The 23,862-nt window shown below is 43.9% G+C and overlaps 1 protein-coding gene and 1 long non-coding RNA gene across 4 annotated transcripts; both read right to left on the bottom strand.

Annotated features, from left to right (window-relative positions):
• Positions 1 to 590: 590 nt before the first annotated feature.
• Positions 591 to 22,741, bottom strand: tbc1d9 (TBC1 domain family, member 9 (with GRAM domain)). 3 transcript variants are annotated; one of them, XM_060047498.1, is made up of 21 exons: positions 21,975 to 22,741; positions 18,631 to 18,741; positions 16,274 to 16,392; positions 15,277 to 15,505; positions 14,455 to 14,716; positions 13,711 to 13,918; positions 13,171 to 13,377; positions 12,634 to 12,801; positions 11,062 to 11,212; positions 9,504 to 9,718; positions 7,735 to 7,852; positions 6,616 to 6,901; positions 6,053 to 6,182; positions 5,577 to 5,675; positions 5,340 to 5,408; positions 4,634 to 4,874; positions 4,355 to 4,420; positions 3,909 to 3,989; positions 3,565 to 3,624; positions 3,248 to 3,351; positions 591 to 2,870 (listed from the first exon to the last, which is right to left on the bottom strand). In XM_060047498.1, the coding sequence occupies exons 1-21, from the start codon at positions 22,093 to 22,095 to the stop codon at positions 1,932 to 1,934; spliced, it is 3,984 nt and encodes a 1,327-aa protein (XP_059903481.1). In that variant the 5' UTR covers positions 22,096 to 22,741; the 3' UTR covers positions 591 to 1,931. The 3 variants fall into 3 exon arrangements, with proteins under 3 accessions (XP_059903481.1, XP_059903483.1, XP_059903482.1); XM_060047500.1 differs by lacking the exon at positions 21,975 to 22,741 and adding an exon at positions 19,382 to 21,943; XM_060047499.1 differs by lacking the exon at positions 3,565 to 3,624 and having other exon boundaries at positions 21,975 to 22,721.
• On the bottom strand, positions 10,128 to 11,055 carry LOC132454268 (uncharacterized). The gene is made up of 2 exons (XR_009524901.1): positions 10,863 to 11,055; positions 10,128 to 10,795 (listed from the first exon to the last, which is right to left on the bottom strand). It is a non-coding gene; the product is annotated as an uncharacterized LOC132454268 (long non-coding RNA).
• Positions 22,742 to 23,862: the final 1,121 nt, after the last annotated feature.

Genomic DNA, 23,862 nt, shown 5'->3' with positions numbered 1-23,862 from the left:
GATAAAAACGGCAATGACCTATTTATATATATGATCAATGAGCTAGCTCTTTCTCTCTCGATTCTTTACTATTAGCCAGAGAATCCCGTGTCAGGAAGGATGCTTGTTCATGATGCAGTGTGGACGAGAGACACTTGAGAGCTATGTAGAGCATGGTGAGAGAGTGAGGGCGAGAGGCATTGGACGGGACTCAACAGGAGGGAGAACCTCAGTCGACGTCTGCTTAGTTCGGAACAACATGTGTCATACTCAGGTGAATCATTGCTGGCTTTCCTTCCTCGCTATCTTGGATGAAACCCGTCCCTCGAGATAGCCCTCCGTGATTGGTCTTCCCAGAGACGCGCAGCGGCGAGGGGCGGGGCCAAGTGAGTGAGGGGGAGTGGAGATAAACGCTTTAACCCTTGTTATGCTGCTTCGGGGTTATGAAATACTTATTGCCAATACATTTACATTGTATTCTTACTGGTTTGGGGTTTGGGGAAAATATGCGTTTTTCCTAATCAACGTAATTAAAGTACATGAAAATTCATGTTCTTGTGATTCTTTAGAGAAATATTTGCTAAGGAAGTACAGTAGGCGGTTGGAACAAATTTAGTATATTGTCATAGCATACTTTTAATTAGTCGTAGTACACATAGTACATAATACCTCAGAATCATAAAAATAATATGTGCATTTGGACACTTAAAATACAACATGACTTAATAAAAAAAGATTACAATAAAAAAACAGAAATGTCAAATGTAAAAGGAGAAAAAAAAGTTAAAAGTCCTTCAAAAATAAAAAAAAACACTGCATAGCAAACACAATAGAGTGAAAAGTGGAAATCCTTTAAGACAAACTCAAGTACAGTTTGTGTGTATCGACCGGACAAGAGCTTGATAACTATGGTTGCAGATAAAGGTTATTAGTAGTTCATACACACCAGTCCGTCCATTCTGTGGTATTTACATAACATTTGGATCATCATAAAACTTGCCGGAAGATGAACTTGTTGAAGATATATCTTATTCCTCTTTTTCCTGATTTCAAAGAAAGTGCGGGTGCTAATAATCTTTAGTATAAGAGTATAACATTATCGTTTTTTGTAACAATATTGCCTTAGGTATTCTTGATGTCATCAATCAGGTGATAAAAACTGTAAGAATATTTAAATTGCAATATGGACATTGGCAATATAGTACAAGAAATCCTAAGACAACTCTTTTAGACGTCACTTTCCAGTTATGTGCAAAGAAAAGTGGATTTGTATAGAATGTAAATTAAAAACTATATCTCAACATTTATTGAGGAATTTTCAGGCCAATATAATAGCCATTGTATCCAGCACTTCCTGAAACTAATGGTAGAGTATGCTGTCCTGAAAGAGATCATCATGTTCAGCAGTCCAGGCAAATTTCAAGAGCAGCACTTCATCTATATAGTTAACCAGTGAGTAAACCAGCAAAATTAAAGTTTTTTAGCAGCAAATAGAACTGTGATATCAATAAAACAACAGTATAGCAGACTTTATATTAAGTGACGTATTAAGTATGTATATCTATATTGCAGTGTGGAACTAGACTGAATCAAACCCGTTAACATCTATATGGCCGAGGAGGTGGACTAGAGATAACAATATTCATGTTTTTGCTATTATCTTATAAAGTACAGCTACTACAGTTGGATATTAATTTCCAGTTAAACCCAGTCTTTGCCGACGCACCGAATGTTTAAAGTCTTCTATATCTGATACCACACAGCGCTAACAGTAACATAATCATTCTCGTATCGTAAATCTGTACTTCCGATTCCATCAAACCAGGGTCACATTGTCCTTGCACTGCACAAGACCGAACCGTAATATCCCCAAAGAGAGCGAGAGAGACAGAGCGGGGGGGAAGGTGTCAGGTCGGTCACCCTTGTCGTCTTTTTTTATCTCTTGTTCCGCATCAGCCCGAGAGGGAGATCTCATAGTCACTGAACGACAGTGAGGTGCGCCCCACTTTCCGCATGTTCTTGGCGTTAGTGATCCTCGCCAGCATGTCCACGGGCTTCTCAAAGTACTGGACCAGCGCGTGCTCCGTGAGCACCGAGGCCAGGAACTGCTCGAAGGTGATGGCCCAGTCCTTGTCAATGCTGGTGCTGTGGGGAAGGCTTCCTCTGTCGCCACGCTCCCCGCCGTCGTCGCCACGCCGATCCGCGTTGCCGCCGCCTCCTCCTCCTCCTCCTCCTCCTCCGTCCCCTCCGGAGTCGTCGTCGTCGTCGTCATCGTCCTGGTGGTTGCCGTGGCTACGCACCAGCACGGTGTCGTCGGCTATGTCCTCGCACTGCAGCTTGTTGTCGTCCAGCTCGTGGGAGCCGGCACTGAGCACCGAGTAGGAGGAGACGGACGTGTCGTCCTTCGTCTCGTCGTCCGACGTCAACATGGCCGCCGCCGACGACAGCGTGCCCGCCTCCTTGGGCGACGACTGGTCCTCCTCCAGCCTCACGTCCTGCAGCGGCGCCGTCTGTTCTTCTTCTTCTTCTTCTTCTTCACCGTCCCTGTTCTCCGTGCTCGTCTTGCTCTCGTCCGAATCGGCGTCGGCGGTGAACAAAGTCTCGTTCAGGCGTGTCTGTTGGAAAGCCCCAGGCTCCGCGGGCTCCACGGGCTCCTGGGAGCACGCGGAACAATCCGCTGTGGGGCGGTCTGGCGGTGGACAGCCCTCCCGGTCCCGGTCCCGGTCCTCGTGGTCCTGGCTCCGGGGTCCGGGGCAGCAGAACATCTTGCCCACCTCGCCCATCTCCAGCAGCAGGCTGGTGACGGTGGCCGTGGCGTGGTACAGCTCCTGCTCCGCCAGGTCCTCGCTAAACATGCTGTACAGCGTCTTGCACAGCTCAATGAACTGGCCCTGGAGGACAGGGGAATACACAGAGTCAGCATGGCTCTGCAGACTGGAGATCAGGGTGGCCATTGGCCAACATTCTTATTCAAACTTTTTTCTTTTGTTCCAAGTTGAATTTGTTCGAAGACTCAAACGCCAGTACTGTAACAAGGAGCAATATGCGTAGAGAAATGTTCGTTCTCTCTAGTTTTTGACATGTTAATGAGAAGGTATTGCTTATTCAACTGCACTTTGTATAAGCTGGGTCATGGGGCCAAAGATGCTGTGACTCGCTGAGGTGGGTCACAGGAAGTATGCAATAGGAAAACCCTACAGTATTATATATAGGTCAATAGCAACACCATACCGACTGGTATTGACAGGTATGGATGAAAGGTGCTCACCTGGTTCAGTTTGGGTAGGTTTTTTGTGGATTCTGGATTGGATTTGGAATCCTGGTTCCATATCTTCAGATAATGGCGATAATCTGACGTCTGCAGTTTCTTCACTGTAGTTGAGAGCAACACACGATATTACATTCTACCGGTAATAACAATTGCAATGAGATAATGTATATTGTATGAGTATTTCATACTCATACAGTACTTTTCAGAAATACAATTTTTGTATTCAGAATACAAAGTATTTCCTCATTTTAAAAATATCTTCTATGTTTGAAAATTCATTTTTTTGGTCATTTTTTGTCACTTGACTATGTTACCCTTTTCAGTCTTGAACGTAACTCTGACAAAGCCATCATCCTTGCCCTTGCGGTCGTTACCTGGGAGGAACGTGGTAGACATTCAAGATGAATATTCCCCAAGAAATAGCATGGACATTTTCAAACACCGGAGTCACCGGTTTGTTTCAGGCCATCTTGGTGGCCTCCAAGTTTCTATAATATATTGTGAAAAACTTCACTAAAGTGGTGTCAGTTTAGTCCTAATGGTTGAATTGTTCTTTATCTCACAAAACAAACTGTCAGCAATAAGGCCACTGAGAATCAAGAGTAAAGTAAATGTAAACCTGGTTATCCTGCACAGAAGCTGTAATCCTGCCACTTACCCATTGATGTCTCTGGGGTGATGTCTTCAAAGAAGTATTGGGTGGCTTCAAAAGCAGAGTCTGGTTCGTCAGTGCTGACATCTGCGGGAAACCAATAGCATTGTGTGAGCGTCTCCGTACGGCTCCCTATGATATTCGACCCCATAGGCGACGTCTCATCTACATAATGTGAGTTACATTGGAAAACAATTTTTGTTAAAGGGGACATATTATACCATCAGGTGTGAGTGTGATTAGCCTTTACAAGCCGTTTTGAAACTTTCAATTCAAAGAAGTCAGTAAGGTGCAGGTAGGGGTTAGAGCACCTTGCTAAAGGATGTCTACGGCGTAAAGCGTCTTAGAGTACCAGATTAAGCGATATATAAATTTCATTTATTATTATTATTATTATTATTATTATTACGGTTAGGTTTTGTGGACATTGGGGATGTACAGTAATTACTCACCAGGTAAAACGTGCATCTTATACAGAATCTTCAGTTTATCTGTCAGGTCCCCATAGCACAGAACACCTACCAACACAAAACACCAACCGCTTGATTTGGTGAACTCACCCAGGGCTCTAAAAACCGATGTGTTATGGTGGCTTAACCTAGCATAGGTGCCTCAAACCAGCATAACTAGTATCAAACCTGGATCATCACTGCAGAAATAATTAGACTATTTTTTAATCTATGTCCTAAAACACAAAACATACACCTAAACACGCACACACACACACTTACTCAGGCCGCTGATGAACTCGCGGAAGTTAATGAGTGCGTCTCCGTTGTGGTCGAGCAGGCGGAAGAATCGTGCGGCCAGGGGGTCAGAGTGGGCCTCGTTGGCCCAGGGGAAGAGCAGCACGAAGAGGCCCCTGAACTGCTCCACGTTGATGCGGTACTGCTCCAGGTAGGGCAGGCTGGGGTCGTGGCGCTCCGACAGGTTGGTGCCCCCTCCCCAGTAGCAGCTGGTCAGGTGCTCCGTCTAACGAGGCAGAGGGAAGGGGGCCAATTAAAAACTAGATACAGAAAAATGGCAGTAAAGGAAGACCTAGCCTGCCTGTCTTAAATGCAACTTGAAGGGAATGGCAGTTGAAATACATCACATTGAGACTGAGTATATAAATATCTAAAAAAGGTACAATATACGATACCCTTATATACAGTAAGTGTACCAAAACCGAATCGCTTTATACTCGTTAAGGATAAAGGGGTAAATGGCTTCATACTTCTGTTGTTAACTCCGCTCCTGTTATCTCAGTTTGTGTTAGCGCATGTTTAGAACAGGCTTAGCGGCTAATGCCGCAGCTCTCGCCTTGCGAGTCCAAAGCAAACAAAATCTGATTTGACTTGTAAACCATTCTAGGGTGTTACCATGACAACGTGTCAGTTGTTGGAAATGGCAGTGAAGCAAGGTATGCCCTATGAAAATGATGTGCCAGTCACTCACCTTGAACAACACAAAAAGCTCCTCCAGTTCATCAATACCGAAGGGAGTCTCCGTCACAATAGTACGGACCTAAAACACGGCCAAAAAGTATTGCATTGACAAAAAAAATGAAAAAATAATACAGCTAATTGTTGTTGCAGTTTATGTGGCATTGCTTGGCAACATTTGCTTAAATCTTCCTTCCAAAGATCTTTTCTAATCTATATTAATAAGCATTAATATAATGCTGCTACGAACCACGTTACGCTTGGTTGTGTCCTCAATGGTCTGGATGACTCTCAGTCTCTGTTTGAAACGCATCTGCTCAATCACATCTGCACGGATAGAGCCAAACTTCTACAAAGACAATAAACAGAGGAAAAGGTATTTAATGTGGTAGTTCATTGTTGTTCATTTGTTTTGAGCTAAAATTGTGGTCAATATAAATGACAAATACATGTATTTGGACCCCAAATCAGACATTAATGAACACAAATGGAAACCAAGTAACAATCATTATCATTGTTGAAGGGACAACACTAATGTGGAAGGAACCATAAATCTATGCAAAAATTACAATACAAACATGATGGCAAGAACAGATTGAAGGCCATTTCCTCTTAATTACTATACATTTATCGTGCTTGTGAACAAAAAGTGTGTTCAAAATGGCTGCCAGACACTGGATTATCTGTTTATGGGGGTTAACCAAGATCAAACAAAAAGGCACAGACCTCGTAGGAGCTGCGGACCAGCTTGAAGATGTCCACCTCCGGGTGTGGTTCCCCATTGTCTGTGAGGAGGGAGTGGAGGTGGGGGATGGGTGGGAGGGTGCTGTCCTTGTTGGTCACACTGTCCAAGTACCTGAAGATGGATATGAAATAGTCTTGTTACCCCACTCACTTTGGTAGAACTATTAAGTGTTGCCAGGATCAGTTGACAATGCAAAAACATCTTTACTAAGGAAGTCTTCCAAACAGAAACATAAAGTGTTGCCCAGATTATTAAAAACATCTTTACTACGGAGGACTTTAAAAGAAGAACTATGATTCCATTTCATGGAAATAAAACATTTGAATGATAACAACCATTTTTTTTATACCACATTATTAGATGTGAACAGAAAAAAACATTGATCCTTTGTTGGGTCTAAGCCATTTTAAACCTTTAGATGGCGGCAAACTCACAGGTATAGCTTGGCTAGGGGAACCTCTTTAAGTTCTGCATTTAAACAACACAGCCGTCTCTATTGGAGCTCTAACATGGGGTCTTCATAACAAGAGGGCGTCCTCCTCACCTGCCCAGCACGGTCATGGCCTCGCCGTCGTCCTTGCACCCCAGCAGCTGGTGGATGTTGGCGTGCAGCACCGACAGCGCGAGCTGGAAGATGACCTTGATGCCCTCGTAGAAGAAGCAGTCCACCACCACCACGGCGCTCTCGAAGGGCATGACGGACAGGAAGAGCGTGAGGAACCAGGACAGGGAGATGGTGGAGATGACGCCCAGGTCCTGCATGCAGTCGTACAGCTGGGGCACGTACTCCCGGGCCAGCTCCTCAAACACCCCCTGGTCCACCAGCGCTCCTATGAACGAGGAACAGAAGGCCGGGGAACATGAGGAGATGAGACAAACGCAAAGATATTGATCATAGGTATTAGTTATCGGGTTAGCCGCCGCATTAGCAAGGAGCATTCAGCCAGGCGTGCTAGCTAGGTTTGATTCTCTGCCTGAACCCGGGGCCTGTTAGTTCATACAAACATTGCATTCAAGCATTTCAAAGAAAATGTATTTTTTCAAATATAGCAAATGGGACGGGCCGATGCTGGACTGGCACCTGTTTTTTTTTTAGCTCTAGCTTGCTGTTACGTGTAAGCAAGGCGTGATAGCCAAGTAAGGCATGGGGTATATAGCCAGGCATGCGAGCTGTGCTGCATTTGCCAACACATCCACTGTAGTGCATTACCAAGACACGTTAGCAAGGCACATTAGCAAAGCTTCCACTTCTAAGTACCACAAAGACTCAAAACTCACCTGTTCAGAGTTCACCTCGACTCTGCATAGCTACCCAGCCCCTTCCGGCCACCATTGTATGTTGTACGTCCTGGCACTTAATGTACGCACTTTGAGTACGCACTTAATCTACATTGCACTTATTTATAGTACTTAATTGTGTAGCATCTGCAGAGGCTGCTATCATTGCTGTACACGGGGAATGGGTTGGCCTAGCGATTGTTAGTATTTGCACTTGGTTCTATGAACATCTTTACTGTACTGACAGCGATATATTGTTTCACTTCTTATGACAAATGTACTTATTGTAAGTCGCTTTGGATAAAAGCGTCTGCTAAATGCCCTAATGTAAATCTAAATGTACATGATGATTAGATAGCGCAGACGCAGAGTGTGAATTACTCACCCACGACCCTGGTGTTGTAGTAGTCAGGCAGCATCCTCTCACACAGAGCCACTAGCAGCCAGAAGGCCTCCTCTTCTTTTGCATAGAGCAGCAGCACCGATGTCACGATGTTCATAGCCTGCGATGGGGGCGGTTGTTGTGGGGAGAAGATTAGATCAAAGGCCAGCAGGACCAACACTATTAACACGTATATTGTAGGAAACAAGGGAGATTTCGGACTTGCAAAGTTCCTACTTCCTAACTGACAGCACTTGGGAGAGGTATCATAGTTTGTTCATCATAACACTTCATATCGAATGGGGTTGTTACTAGTTTATAGTATACACACTGTTTTATACATCAAAAAGTCAGTAATCATCCCATATCAAAAATGTCACCCTTTGCATTGACATTGCTTATGTACACTGAAGTCTTGTGAAAAGACGCTTTCCATCTTCTATAACCCTCCAAGTTAGTGTACTGCTCAACCAAACCTGCCCTCTAAAGATAAAACATTCAACTTTCTATATGACCACAGCAATGCACTCTGAAGACTAGAATCCTTCAGATTCTAAATGACATGTACTTGCCTTTCAGATATGAGCATCTATCAATCTATCTTTACCTGCCAGTATCCTATGTTGGTCTAGACTTTACCTGACAGTATCCTTAGTTGGTCTAGACCTTATGCTGCGTTTTATTATCCATCCGTCTCGGAGGTCGGAGGACGTTGCCTAGCGACACGCACGAAGACGCCCCTTTTCCTCGGACGGCGAACTCGCCATCTCGGTTGAACTCAGTGGTGGCCGAGCAAAATACAGAGACAGAATTCAAGATGGCTGCGCCCAGTGTAGCTTGAAGTATGAACTGTTTTCATTGTGCTTGGACCGCTTTGGTGGTTTAAAGGGCAATTTCAATCACTCGTATTACTGCAATACCTTACTGCGTCCGTATCTCTGCCTATGGCCTATAGCCTACTTATTTTGGAGCGCCTGGTACTCTGCCAATGCTACCGCGACAACAGCTTTATGGGTGGCGTCGAATGTTTTCCTCCAACGACCGAGCGAAACATAATAAAACGCTTGAAGTGTGGGCGGGGCGTCAGATCCGAGATCCGAGTCAGTTCGCAGAGGATACTAAAACACACCATTACCTTGCTGTATCCTATGTTGGTCTGGACTTAACCTGGCAGTATCCTATATTGGTCTTTACCTGACAGTATCCTATGTTGATCAAGCCTTTACCTGACAGTATCCTATGATGGTCTGGACTTAACCTGGCAGTATCCTATATTGGTCTTTACCTGACAATATCCTAGGTTGATCAAGCCTTTACCTGACAGTATCCTATGTTGGTCTGGACTTTACCTGGCAGTATCCTATGTTGGTCTTTACCTGACAGTATCCTATGTTGGTCTGGACTTTACCTGACAGTATCCGATGTTGGTCTTGACTTTATCTGGCAGTATCCTATGTTGATTTAGACTTTACATGGCAGTATCCTATGTTGGTCTTTACCTGACAGTATCCTATGTTGGTCTAGACTTTACCTGACAGTATCCTACGTTGGTCCAGACTTTACCTGGCAGTATCCTATGTTGATTTAGACTTTACATGGCAGTATCCTATGTTGGTCTTTACCTGACAGTATCCTATGTTGGTCTGGACTTTACCTGGCAGTATCCTATGTTGATTTATACTTTACATGGCAGTATCCTATGTTGGTCTTTACCTGACAGTATCCTACGTTGGTCTTTACCTGACAGTATCCTATGTTGGTCTAGACTTTACCTGGCAGTATCCTATGTTGGGGTTTCTGAAGGCATAGGCGGTGAGGACTCTGCGCAGGGCAGCGATGCCCATCTCGTTCTGGAAGGCTGGGTGTTCGGGCAGCGATCGATGCAAGTCCCTCTCGATCTCCTCCGTGGCCAGGTTGTACTGGCCCATTGACTTCTCCACCAGGTCCTCGTAGTACCCTGGGTGGGTCACCATCTCGTTGATCGCCCCTTTTAAGAAAACAATGGCGTTGAGAATATGTGTTTGGTTTGAGAATCTCGGCCAGAGTGGCATTTGTAAACCTCTGTTATCATATTGTTGGTTCATTTGAGTTCAATATTCATTTGAGTTCAATATGAAATATTTATTTACAATGCTATATGGTCATATTTTTATTAGTTTGTGAAGGTTAGCATGTAGTTACTCTGAATTAAATCAGGGTCGAGTATCATTGAATACAAGTAGGGGTGATTTAAATTGATGTGACTTTGTGGTGCATATGTGGTCCCCTAGGTTGCAAAAACTTCAACTCCCACACATATCACAAAAACTACATCTTAAATTGATCTATTTAACAGCCAAACTAAAATGGGACACATCACTTTAAATAGGTGCGAATGTCCCAGACAGATACTGGTGTAACTGGTTTCAATAGTTTATTTTAAGATATGTTGCCATATAGCAGACATCCAATGACTCTTATTATTGTAGAACATCAGTAAATATAGTCCATGCTGCGAGTGAGCAAGGGAAACTCTGTAGCTCAACAACAGCAGCAGAGTTGCACATAAGTAGGTCAGTAGAGGGGGGAGCTGCTTATACCACTGCTCTCCTCATGTGGAATAAACCCGCCTTCAGCTTTTATTAACCCTTGGTCATTCAAGGTTCTCCTTTGCACATATTTTATAGGGTCATTTACCCTTTCCTTGAAAAGGTAAATAAAGCAAAAAGAAATGGACAATAGGGGATAGGATAGGCATCTATATACCTTTACCCTCATTGAGAATTCCTGGATGGATTTGTTTAATTTAAAATACATAGACCTGTCCCACCACCATTTGTAATTGACAGAAGCTGAAGACAAATATTTATGCTACTTCCCATGAATGAACTTTGACCGTGTCACTCCATTGTACCTACTCACTTGCTCAGCACAGACCCCAAGAAAGAGGCCCTTGATGGACATGTCTGGATAGCCATACAGGTTGTGTCCATTATTGCAGCTCATACAACCCGATAAAAGATCACTGTCGGTCGCGTCTGAAGATAGCATATAGATGATCATGTGACTATCCATCTATATCTACCTGTATATATACTGTTGCTTCTGAAATCAACATATAGATGATCATGTGACTGTCCATCTATATCTACTACCTGTATATACTGTTGCTTCTGAAGACAGTATAGAGGTAGTCACATGATTGTTGTACAAGTAATCTCATATCATGTGGAAGACATTTTCACTTCAATATTTTTCTGTGTGTGACGCACGCACAGACGCACACACAGTGTGACGCACACAGAGAGAGTAGGTGTTTATCTCTCGAGGCACGGCAGGTTGTTGGCTCACCGGAGAAGAGGAGCCAGAGCTCCCCTCTCATGTTCTCCGGGATGCCCTGCAGCACCAGGTCCTTGGTCTTCTCCGTGCGGTACATGCACACGCCCTGGCCGTACTCCGTCAGGTGGTTCTTCCACGCCTGCTCCTTCAGGAACTCCTTAGCCTAACCAAAGGAAGATGAGAGAAACGATACCACATTTAAAGTTTGAGTTTCAGACACGGTTGTTGATTTGATCGTCGTCAGCTTCAGCTGTAAGTCACCTTGGATGAAAGTATCTGACAGATGTAAATGTAAATGCTCAATCAATATCACATTGCAAGTTACATTTTCAGACTTTATTAACACACAGGATGAAAATCTTGATAAAACTAAACTTGTTTGCTGATTCTGAGGAGTACACTCAAGGTGTAGACCGAGAGTACAATCTCGGTGTAGACCGAGAGGGTACTTCTTCAATTCCTATAGTTGCTGCATTCTGTTCCGCTGGTGCTTTATGAAACCTGATGGGTTCCGTTCTCAGTCTCTCCTGTAAGCAGTGGCATAGCCAGGAATTCAGTACCCTATTAAAATAAATCTGTGTCAGTCCCAGATTCAGCATGCTCAGCGTAATTACTTTCCCACCATTTATTAAAAATATAGAAAAATATATTTATATCCCACTTCATTGAAACATTGGGGACATATTACCCACAGCTGGCCCTGTCGCTGTACCTTTCCCCCTTCACTACGCTCTCCTGTGTCTGCATCCGGCTGTCAGCAAATTGCAAGAAGATTGATCGCATTTATTTAGCGCTTTTCAAGCTACCTAAAGCACTGTACATATTGAGTAGGTGTATGCGAGTGTGCGTGCGTGTATGTGTGTGTGGGGAGAGGGGTGGAGGGGGGTATGACTACCACTTGTGTGATGCACAGCTGCCAGTCTGCGACAGAGTGCTCCCCACACACTGGCTGTCAGAGTGGAGTGTGGTGCAGTGTGGTGAGTGTGGTGCATTGAACAGCTAGCAAATATAAATCGGCTGCAACGTGTCAACGCAATCCTTTCATATAGATGGGACTCATTATTGACACATGTACTGGAATGCAGTACAACCAGCTTCAGAACTGGAGCCTCTGGCTGTTTCTGTGTAAGCTAACTCTGGAGCCCAACCAGAGCCTGCACACTAGCACCAGGAAAGTGTTAACACTTTATATTTATGTACCCAACCATTGAATATAAGAAACAGATTTTCACTTCATTCGTTGGTAAGCTTGCGTGCATTTTCATTCGTAGGCAAATGTGCATAGACGGTGAACTTCCTGTTCGTAGGGAAACGACCGTTGTAGGACTTTGAGTTGTGTCTATGAAGTCTATGAAGCTGATGTGTGAAATAAAGTAAATATAGAGTCAAATGGAAATAAAGCGCTGTGTCAAGGGCTGCCATCGAATGAATCCCGCAGACTCATTGTCGACGTGTGTCTGCAGGCGTGAAGCCTGTGTCCCAAGGCATGCATGATTTTGGAGGAAAGCAAGTGTTCGTATGAAGGCAGGTGTCATAGGGAGAGAGTTCGACGCGGGGGGGGGGGGGGGGGGGAGGTCGACCTACCAGCTTGGGGTTGAACTCCTCGGGGGAGCGGCGGCGGTACATGGTCATGAGGGCCTGCGTGGCGGTGGGCACGCTGCTGTCGTTGAGGTTGAACTGCCGCTCGCCGTCTGAGCCCAGGCTGCTGCGCGGGGGGCTGCAGGACAGCAGAGACCCCAGCTGGGAGCTCACCTGGAGGAAGAGGGGGGTGGAAGCTTGAGCCGACCCCTTGGAGGTTATCTTGTTCGCTTACCTTGCAATACAAACACTTTGTGATCCTTCCATTCGTGGTTTTTCATGACTACGGGGAACAGAATAAAAAAACACATTCCCATAACCATGTCTGAGTGAGAGAAGCGAGTATATTTCTGAAATAGGTTTCTATGTGTGCACTTTTTCCCCTTCTCAGTCCAACATACTGTTGACCCAATGAAAAGCGCACGGCCCGACCCGGTGGTTCAAGATTCTCGTTTTTCTAACAACAACTGAACTGCACCCCAGCAGTACCTATGGATCAAATCCAAAGAGCGGTCATGCGGTGACGGCGTCACGAAGCGGTACCTCGTCGTCGGAGCTGGTCAGGCTTCCGGTGGGCTCCCGTTCCAGGTAGATCTTGGACGTGGTCTGCTGCAGGAAGTCCGAGATCCTCTGGACCAGGAAGTCCCGGTCCTTGAGGTTGGCGAACAGGAAGGTCATGCGGTTCTTGGTGCTGATGGACAGCGGGCTGGGCAGAACGTTGGAGCTGTCCGCCTTCTCCACAATGGTCACCTGCAGACGCACAGCCACACCCCCATCTTAAGCCCTATTTTACTACTACCGTAGGGGTTAAAACACCCAGTTCACCAGCCATTTCAAAATACTATTTTAACTGCCTTCTTTCATGTGAATGCCCAGACAAACTTAGGCTGGCCACCAATGTCCATGTCTACTTTAGATAGTTTGTGAAATAGGTTGAAAAGGTTTGAAGGTTTAAAAAGGCATTGCATTACATCAGTCTTATTACTAATCCACCACACGAACATTCCAAAAGTTTTTTCGACAGTTTATGTGGAGCGTAAATGGATCATCAACCACAGGAGAGAAACATAACAAACATCCCACCTCACGAAGGGGAATGATGAGGCTGCACACAGTCTCCTCCTTGCCGTTGAAGCAGATGTAGTTGGTGGAGACGAACATCTGTCCCAGGATGTGTCTCTTGTTGAAGGGCGTCCAGAGAGTGCAGTCCGTGTGTCCGTCCAGCTTCTCATCCTTTGGCAGGCGAAACAATGCACGGTAGCGCTCGCTCTTGGCTCTGGCATCCAAGTCCCTTATGGGGTCACACAGGGTTGCTTGTAATTCATTATTTTTAGCTTCAGATCTGCCTAGCCTTGTGGAAAGTCATGCTCAATGAGTGCAAAGCCAGAGTGCAAGCAGGTGGCCCGGTAGCTAGGCAGACAGACAGGAAGAGCTTCCCACAATTTAATTTGGGCCTATTAGGAGATTATTCGGGCGTATTACAGGCCTGCGAAAGCCACAGATACTGGATTACTTTCATTTTTGTGTCAGAGCACTTGATTTTATTGATGGCTGTCCAGAAGGGAATTTCAACCATTGTGACAAAAGCCACTTCTCAAATAAATTGGTCTAGCTTTATCTTTTTAATTTGCAGGTTGGTATTTCTGGTTAATTCATGTTTGTAACGTATGCAGCAAATAGTTGCTATTGTAACTAGCGTAACTTGTCTTCTGTGGTAAGAACAACACAAACATCAACAGCCGATACTTTCCCCCGCTCATGATGAGCACACTGGGTGGGGGGTACCAGCCAGCGCGTTGCTCCTCAAACCTCTTCAAAGACCCTCACCTCTTGAGGGCGGACACCTTCTGGGGGGACTTCCTCTTGAGCTTGGGCAGCGAGCGGTCCTGCTCAAAGCCCTTGTTGTCCAGCAACTGCCGCATGGCGATGTTGGCCAGCTGCTCGGCGAGCTGGAAGGTCTCGTTGATGTTGAGGAAGACGGAGAAGAGATGGTGGCGCGCCCGCGTGCTCACCCTGATGACCTCGGGCAGCAGCAGGGTGGCGCTCTTATCCAGCTGGGTGATGTCCGCCCACCGCACCACCAGCTTAGCTGAGGGGCGGGAGAGAGAGATAGGGGCGGGAGAGAGAGAGAGTGGCGGGAGAGAGAGAGAGTGGGGTGGGAGAGAGAGAGAGAGATAGTGGAGGGAGAGAGAGATAGTGGCGGGAGAGAGAGAGAGAGAGAGAGTGGGGTTGGAGAGAGAGAGAGAGAGAGAGATAGTGGCGGGAGAGAGAGATAGTGGCATGAGAGAGAGTGGGGTGGGAGAGTGAGAGAGAGATAGTGGCGGGAGAGAGAGAGAAAGGAGAGAAAAGAGAAGAGAACGAGAGAACGAGAGCAAGCACGAGAGTGAGAGAGAGACAGACAGAGACAGAGACAGAAAGGGAGAGAGAGCATGAAAAAACAGGGAACAATGAGCAATTTAAAGTCGGGTGCGTACAAACACTTGAGGCCATGTGCTTTCTAAATCAAATGTATTTTTACGTCAACGTTTCTTTACCAATAAAAGAAACCATTTATTTACTCAGAAATTGTATTGAGATACATTTATAGATTAGAAAAAACACATGACACATCTGATGTTCCATCTGTCTGAAAATGTTGACATCCCCTACCCTCTTTGCCCAGCAGGTAGGAGTAGAAGCACACGTGGTTGATGCTCAGGTAGAGCCAGCCCTGGCGCGGCACCTTGCCCTTCCAGTAGCTGCAGGAGTAGTAGTTGACCAGCTTCTCCTCCTCAGGCATGCCGAACAGCTTGCGGAACTTAGCGATGGCCTCCTTGAACTTGTCTGTGTCGTCATCTTCTTTAAACTCCTGGTTCTTGTTGTACTCCGCTATGATACCCTGCAAGGGGAAAGACAAGAAGACGAGGACGAGGAGGAGGATGAGGATGAGGACATCAGAGGAGTGTGTGTGTGTGTGTGTGGGTGACATGAGTGTGTTTGTGTGCTTGTGTAGGTGTATACGTGCGTGTGTGTGTCGGTGTACATGCGTCGGTAGGGGGCATCTAATGACCATTGTGTGTGTGTGTGTGTGTGTGTGTGTGTGTGTGTGTGTGTGTGTGTGTGTCCCGGGTTCGTGAGATAGGTTCAATCAAGGTAGCATTATTAGTGTGTCAAAACAAAAAAATGAATTTGACCATCTTTAGTCAATGTACGGTACATATAATTCATAACATATCTTTTTGATTATAAAGAAAAGACTGATGTATGTATTGCGTTTATCGGGCATAAGAGGAAAAATCCCGGTGTGCCGCTGCATCGGTAGGCTGGGGGGCTGTCAGAATAATGCATCATGTTTTTTGCTGGCCTGTCTGTGTGTCTCTTTACCGACCCTCTTGTGCGCCTGTCATTCAGGGTGCGCATGGGATTATGCTGCTTGTGTGTTCCCGGTCTAGGCACACTGGCCAATCACGACTAATTGAGTTAATGCACGTTTAGATTCAAAACTAATGCAAAAGTAACTCCTATCAGAAAGAATGCCAACACAGCCGTGGAAAAGAAAATGTGAAAATGTAAAAAGGAAGGGCTGAAATGTTATCCAACTGTAACTGTCTGTCGTATACAACCCCCCCAAAAGTGACGATGCTGACAGCTGTTGTTATGAATATACCTGCACTTTTCCTTTGACGAAGGTGGTGATGTCGTTCTCGTTCTCGAAGATGGAGAGCGTCTGCAGCAGATTGTGTTCCAGCCACTCCCAGTGTTCCGTGATCTCCTTACGGGAAGTCCCTGGGGGTGGGGGGAGAGGGAGGAGAGGAAGGGTGTGAAAAAGACAGCAGCACGTATGAGGCATAGAAAGTGTGCTGTGCACTGTGTGTATGTATGTATGTATGTATGTATGTATGTATGTATGTATGTATGTATGTATGTATGTATGTATGTATGTATGTATGTATGTATGTATGTATGTATGTATGTGTGTGTGTGTGTGTGTGTGTGTGTGTGTGTGTGTGTGTGTGTGTGTGTGTGTGTGTGTGTGTGTGTGTGTGTGTGTGTGTGTGTGTGTGTGTGTGTGTGTGTGTGTGTGTGTGTGTGTGTGTGTGTGTGTGTGTGTGTGTGTGTGTGTGTGTGTGTGTGTGTGTGTGTGTGAGTGTGTATGCAGTCTTTTCAATAACAACCCCATCACGATCTCCGGAGTAGTGGAAGGAGGTAATGCATTACATACGCATATGATATACAGCTATCAGGCTCAGATTCACACTACACTACGTGTTGTCACGGTAACGCACAGAAAATGGCAGAAAGACAAGGCTGAGTGTTATTGGGACGGTTCTCGCAAATGTTTCGTATGAGGATGAGGAATCCATTAAGGGAACTGAATAAAGGCTACGAGATTGAGCAAATCTGGAGAATATAAGCGGTTGTTGTAGTTGTTGTTGTTGTTGTTGGATGAATCTTAAAAGTAGGAAGCAACACAGCCTGTGAAGGGCACAAGACTGTGATGACTGGACCGAAACCAGACACAAATACATTCATTTATCTATCGAGTGTGACCTCTTTGCATCCACAGAAGGGAGCGTTAAAACCTTGCAGAGATTTGCATCATCATTTTGGTGGCATGATTAATCACAAACATACATTTGGTCTGAATGTTACCCATATATTACAGATTGTCTTTCGATATATACTAGTAGTATTTATAGTAAGTAATAGTAGTATACTAATACAAACTATATATTGTACTACCTATTACATTATAGTATGTATCCATACAAAATCTGCCATTTAATTGTTTAACTACTACTACTTCTCCATGTATCTACTTCTGAATGTATCTACTTCTTCTCAATATGTGTAGCACATAACATGTGTACTCCCTTCCCAGTTTGACCATAATGGCTCTTTTTTATATATATATACTGTACGACTATAAAAAACAAATAGACATATGCTCCCATCAGCATTCCCCTCCTGTATGAACTGCCTCCTGCCAACTGCCAACTGTCATGCGTGAAGAGCTAGTGAGCTGCACTCCAGTCTTGGCTTCTGGCTCTGGCTATTTTTTAAAGTGTATCACAGTCTTCCATTATGGAGAGAGACAGCTCCAAAATGTACGTATAGGGCTCCTATAAACTCGCTAGAACTTGCCATCTCTGCTAATAACATCATCAGTGGTGAATGTGCAAAAACGTTTTGCTCGAAACCCATAGAGTAGCTATTCTTTGAAGTAGTATATTATCTTGGCTATCTTTATGTAAAAAAAACGAATATATATTACAGTATAATATTTCTAAAGCTTGAGATACACTTGCGAAATGTGTATTTCAGCAACAAAAGACGAGACAAAATGCATTCAAGTTTGAACAAAACGGCAACTGGAAAAGGTTTTAAAAAGCTGTCTGTCTGCCATCCTTAGCCTTCAACAAAACAATCCAAAAGTGCTTGATTAACAAGACAAAGGGTTATAAACACTTTGAGCTGGTAAGCAACCTAATTCAGTCGTAGCTGTAATAAAAGGCTGTTTTCTGTAGGATTAGATTTAAAATGTAAACGGACCTTGAAGCAAATGCTTTCAGACACAACCCTTCAAGACAAATGTTTTGTAATGGAATACAACTAGAGCCAAACAGAAGGAGCATTATGCACAGCGTAATGTTGAAGGGCCAGAAAAAGATTTGTACAATACGTGCCATTTTGTGGAAAAAAAAGTTGATGGTGTACATAAATAAACCCAACCCCATTAACTAATGACATTTCAGACCATTCCATCAAAATATACCACTGGTACTAGATTTGTTTGTATTGATTTGTGTATCAGTTTCCTTCATCTCCTCTAATGGGAAAATTGAGGCAAGAACGCACCATGATGTCATATTTGGCCTGGGGGGGGGCATGCTGCACATACGGACCTCATACCCAAAATGGGGGATATGTCTGTTGCTAATCAGAGCTTTGATAGTGTAACTCGTAGAAGGCGGAAAGAGGACATTTTGATAAAGGCCATGTGTAGTTCTGGGGGGTATGTACCATGAGCGATAATCCAGTAGACCAGAGAGTCTGGGGTCTGGTAGAGGATCCGGTACGGAGCCACTCTAGCACTGGAGTCCAACACCACGTCCATAGTTCCCACCAGCAGACCTGTGGAAACAGAAACCGTAACATCAAATTCTGAATTACAATGATGATTCATTATGATAGAGTGAGTGAGTGTTTTTAGGGTCATGAACATGAAATGGTAAAACAATACACACTCTGACTCTTACAGTAACATTCATTAGAACTGCAAGCCGTTATTCGATGACAATCTCAAAACAATAAGTGACCATATTTTGATACTATATCGATAAGAGACCATTTTCGACCCTTTTAAGCCATTCTTCAGTTTAAAAAAATACAGTAAAACATATCACAAGGACAAAATGTATACAAATATAGATCTCAAATATTCCTTTTTGGGATGGCACATTTTTAAACCTTGAACATTAGTTTTACATGTTAATAAAGGAATAACACTTGAGATTTGGCACAGGCTCTGAAAAATCACTTTCATAATATTAGAAGTCTTTCTGTTAGCACGGTCTGCCTAAAGAGTGGGAGCTAGGGAGCATTTTAACTGACAATCAAGACAATTATATAATAAGTGAGATGACGGGGCTAATAACAAGGTTACAGTGTTTTCTTACCAAGGAAAATACACACTTTAATGAGTGCAAAAACAATGCAATGCTGGGCCAAAAATGTATAACCAAAACATAAACTATATCTGTACATAACTTACCATAAAGATAGACAGACTGACATGCAGACATAAATGCAAAACGTGGATCTTTTGGAAAGCATTGTTTTAAAACTTCCACTTCAATAAACCTCCACTACCCATCATCGGCATGACTGGTACGGCACCGTAAAGTTCAACATGTATAAGGACATGATGAGTAGCCAGCAAACAGCTGGTCGATGAAACGTCATTTTAAGAACGACTCAATACAACTCTGAACTTTAGACCGACTGCGTTGGTGGCAGTATTAATCAGGGCAGCAATAGAAGGAACAATGTGTTGTTATTTACCATACATCACAGTAATGTGGCCCCTGTTTACATTTGAACCGTAGAGCACAAGCCCTGTCTTGGTAGCCTGTTTTTCCTGTGCATCACTGTGGTCTTGTTGTGTCACAACAACTGGCGTGTTGTGTGTTGCATGGAAAAGTTCCCTATTTCAGTAAGACAATCACATGGCTGATACTATCGTGCTTGGTTTGTCACTGACCACAGTCCGGTGATCCACTTCACATGGGACAATATTGGCATTCATATTCCATGCTCAAAGAAAATCATTATTGCCCACACCAACAGCAACTATAAAAGTGGCCTGTATTATGCAGCAGTCCCAAATGAAGTATCCCACTTTGTGATATATTTAGGTTAGATCAATCTTGGATAATCCATTTCACATTATATTTTCTACCTCATTTAATGATAAGTACCTCTTGAAATATTATTTAGAAAAACGAATGAGGAGAAGCGTCACCAATTTATTTTCTCACAATTACACAATCAAATTGAAATACAGATATTCCCACTGTATATAGTAGAAACTATTACAAAGAACTGGAAGAATACATTAAAACTACTTTTAAAAAAAATGTGCCTGCAGCAAAGAGTTATCAACAAATATTATGAATAAATTATGCAAAACCGTAGACGGTTATGGTTTGAATGTGGGGGGGTTTGTTTGGGGCCCCAGACCTGAAAAAAGCAGAACCGTTAAACATAATAAAAAAAATAGAAGCCTATCAAGTTCACTTTGAAAGTTCCAAGTCTCTTGTGACATTTAATCGTTTCACTTCCTCTGAAGAATACTTTCTCTCAACACTCACTAAAAGAGGCTTATAGTACTAAAACTGCACTCAAATTCATGACACAAAACAGCAGGTTGAGGCCGTCCTGCAGAACTAAACCACTGTGTCTTAAGTGAATCTGCCAGGCCTCAATTAACCCCGCTAACAACCATCCATCTTTTTAAGCTGCACTTACTTCTGCGTTGTGATGAACTGACTATAGTATATTGCAGTGAGAAAGTGAGAACATTTAATGTTTCCCCATCACTTCACTCAGTACACAGAGAGATGGATTCCCATTTTCAGTCTTCAAAACACAGGGATCTTGCAGAGCATAAGTAGACCCTGCAGAACCTTGTTTGAAAACTACTGGCTATGTGGACCTGGACCTGGACCATCCTAGACATGGACTGTCCTGGACATGGGGTGCTTCCTAGTGGGACCTGGCACAAAATTCCGCCACCAAATCAGCAGTCTGTTTAAATACATCATCCCTCTCAGACGAAGACGTCTATGCTTCGAGGCCTTCGAAATGCAGAAGAATACAAGCTAAATATAACCATTTCCCCAGGGATAAACCAAGTACGCCTCTGAATCTGAATCCAAGTTTACCAATTATCTTTCTTCACCTCTCACGGGCAAATTGTTGCAAAGGTTTCTTGACACAAAGTAAAACTGCCCCAAGGTTGTGGACTCAATGACACATTCAGACTTGGGCCGTGAAGTTGACCCTCCTGTGGACACTCTTACCTACGTGCCACTGCTCTACCGATCCACCTTGTGTCAGTTGTCTTGACCTAGATATCAAATAGTGTGTATGGGGAAGAGAAGCTGATGATTCAGCAATAACCAACAACACAACAACTGTCTGCTTGGCCTCGAGGCTGTATCCTGTCCTGCTGGGACTTGCCAAGTTGCCATGTTGTAATTCCTCACGGAACATCAACAGAAAAGACGTCCGGCCGTTTGCTCACATTTTGTTTAACCTTTGTCAAGCATCACACACACACACACACACACACACACACACACACACACACACACACACACACACACACACACACACACACACACACACACACACACACACACACACACACACACACACACACACACACACACACACACGGTTCTGCTGTATGTTCATTCAACCCCTTTTTAAATAGGCCAAGTTGGGCTTGTTTAATAGTAAATGGTCTCTGCATAATATACCACTTACTAAGATCCACAGCATCTGCAAAATGAGTGAAAACAAATTCAGGATATTGAATTTCAGTCCCATGTAGGGTGGAGTTCGCAGTTACTGTCTCTGCGTTTAAAAATAGTACACAAAATATTGCACCTTCAGCGAGGTTTGACACGATGCACCTCGATCGATGAGGGCCCATAAAGCCAAAGTGGGTGTTTAAAACAGTTCAGCAGAAAAATCGTTCATTCAACCGAGGGTTTGCAAACGATGAGTTGCATCACCGGGTGACAGCGTCGGTCAATTAAATAGAGAGAAGATGATGCAGAGAGGAAGCAGAGACCCACCTGCCAAACCTCCACCTCCATCCCCGTGCCCCTTCCGTTTCTGAAGGATGAAGTAGGGGTTCGCCCGTTCGGTGATCCATAAAGCACTCGCCAACAACACATCTTCCGGATTGATCCACATAATCACAACAGTGTCATAAAGGAGGACATTGAACAGACGCGGTTCTGAATCTGGAGTGCGACTATATTTGTGTGATATAGGTTACGTCCGATGAGAATAGCCGGATAGGGGCAGTTAGGTGTAGTCACAAAAATAAACGTCAGAAATGGTCTTGATACTGTTGTGGATTAATGTTCGTCTTTGCCAACCTACAGACGCATCGACTCCAATGGGATACACGCATAAACGTCCGACGTTGTTCCCGAGCCGCCAATGGTATCGGTGCTAGGCACGGACGCTGTCAAACACTGCCGATGGCGAATTCGCATGTAAACAGGACGACTGCAGCACGAAGACACACGCTGCCGCGAAAAGCATTAAATAATCAAACAGATCCGTCTTTGTCGTCCATGCAGGTGCGATTCGATTGCGAGGCGCGATGAGTCCGCGTATATATAGCTTGTCAATTTCTATCTGTCAAGGATAATACATGACTACATGTTTTCCAGATGTCATCCAGTCTCTTTGTTGAAGTTTCTGTATTTGCATCCCATAAAAGCACCAAATGTTAAAAAACATGCGTTCCGCAACAACGCCGTTCACCGCACGCCGCAACACAGTCACGCAGTGTAAACTCCGCGAGTCATCGTGACGTCACCATGGGGGAGTTGAGCAGCCTATCGCTTGATTTAGGAAATATATTTGTTGTGATGATCCCAAAGACTATTTAAAGGCTGTAACCGTTTGTATTCAGTGTGTTTTTGTATGTGTTCTGTGTTCATGTCAAACTGATCAATTATATACCGGTTCTTTTATACGATTTAATGTAGCATTTTTTACATTGAAGTATAGGCTACCTATTGTTTATACAACAATGGTCTAAATAACTTGATCGTTTATGAAAGTATAAATACGGAACAATGAATGCAAAACACAATGAAGACAAAAGCTTAAATGGTAAATGATTATATACACAAACGTGTGTGTGCGTGTGCGTGTGCGTGTGTGTGTGCGTGTGTGTCTGTGCGTGTGTGTGTGCGTGTGTGTGTGTGTGTGTGTGTGTGTGTGTGTGTGTGTGTGTGTGTGTGTGTGTGTGTGTGTGTGTGTGTGTGTATGTGTGTGTGTGTGTGTGTGTGTGTGTTTGTGTGTGTGTGTGTGTGTGTGTGTGTGTGTGTGTGTGTGTGTGTGTGAGAAAGGAAGAACTACCAGCAAGACATTTGGATTCATTGCTTTATGAAAACGGTCACATCCAATTCTACTTGGATTTATCAAGTTTTTTTTTTTCAAAATAGTGTAATTATTTCTAACTGAGTAAAAGTAAAGTAAATGTTCAAATGTACCTGCGCTTTACCATCCCTTGATATTCTTTCCAGATGCATATTTAAACCATGTAACTTAACAAACAACATTTGTAAACAGTGGCCTCTTGGGTCGAAATCCTGCATCCCATAGTCTATTTCAGGATGATCGTTCAAAAGCGACATCTAGCTGTATACATTTGAATTTGACATTCCTATTTGATGGTTTGCACACATGCCGCTATGCATATTATTTTAGAATGTATTCGCATACTGATTCAACATGATCAATGCTATCCATACATTATCAGCATCTAACAGATCTATGATCTGTACAACTAGAACAAAGCAGTCACCGTCGGTTTGGAGACCATGTATGAGCCTGAACATGACATCATATGTTTTCTCAGGAATTTAGAGGGAACATTTAACAGAACTGCTGTTCTGTTAAATGTTTTCCACCTCTGGCAGACGGACCCATCTGTCCTCA

This window comes from Gadus macrocephalus, chromosome 3 (assembly GCF_031168955.1).
Source record: "Gadus macrocephalus chromosome 3, ASM3116895v1".
In the NCBI taxonomy this organism is placed as follows: Eukaryota; Metazoa; Chordata; class Actinopteri; order Gadiformes; family Gadidae; genus Gadus; species Gadus macrocephalus.
The sequence above is the reverse complement of the archived record's forward strand: the minus strand, read 5'-3'. Positions and strand labels throughout refer to the sequence as shown.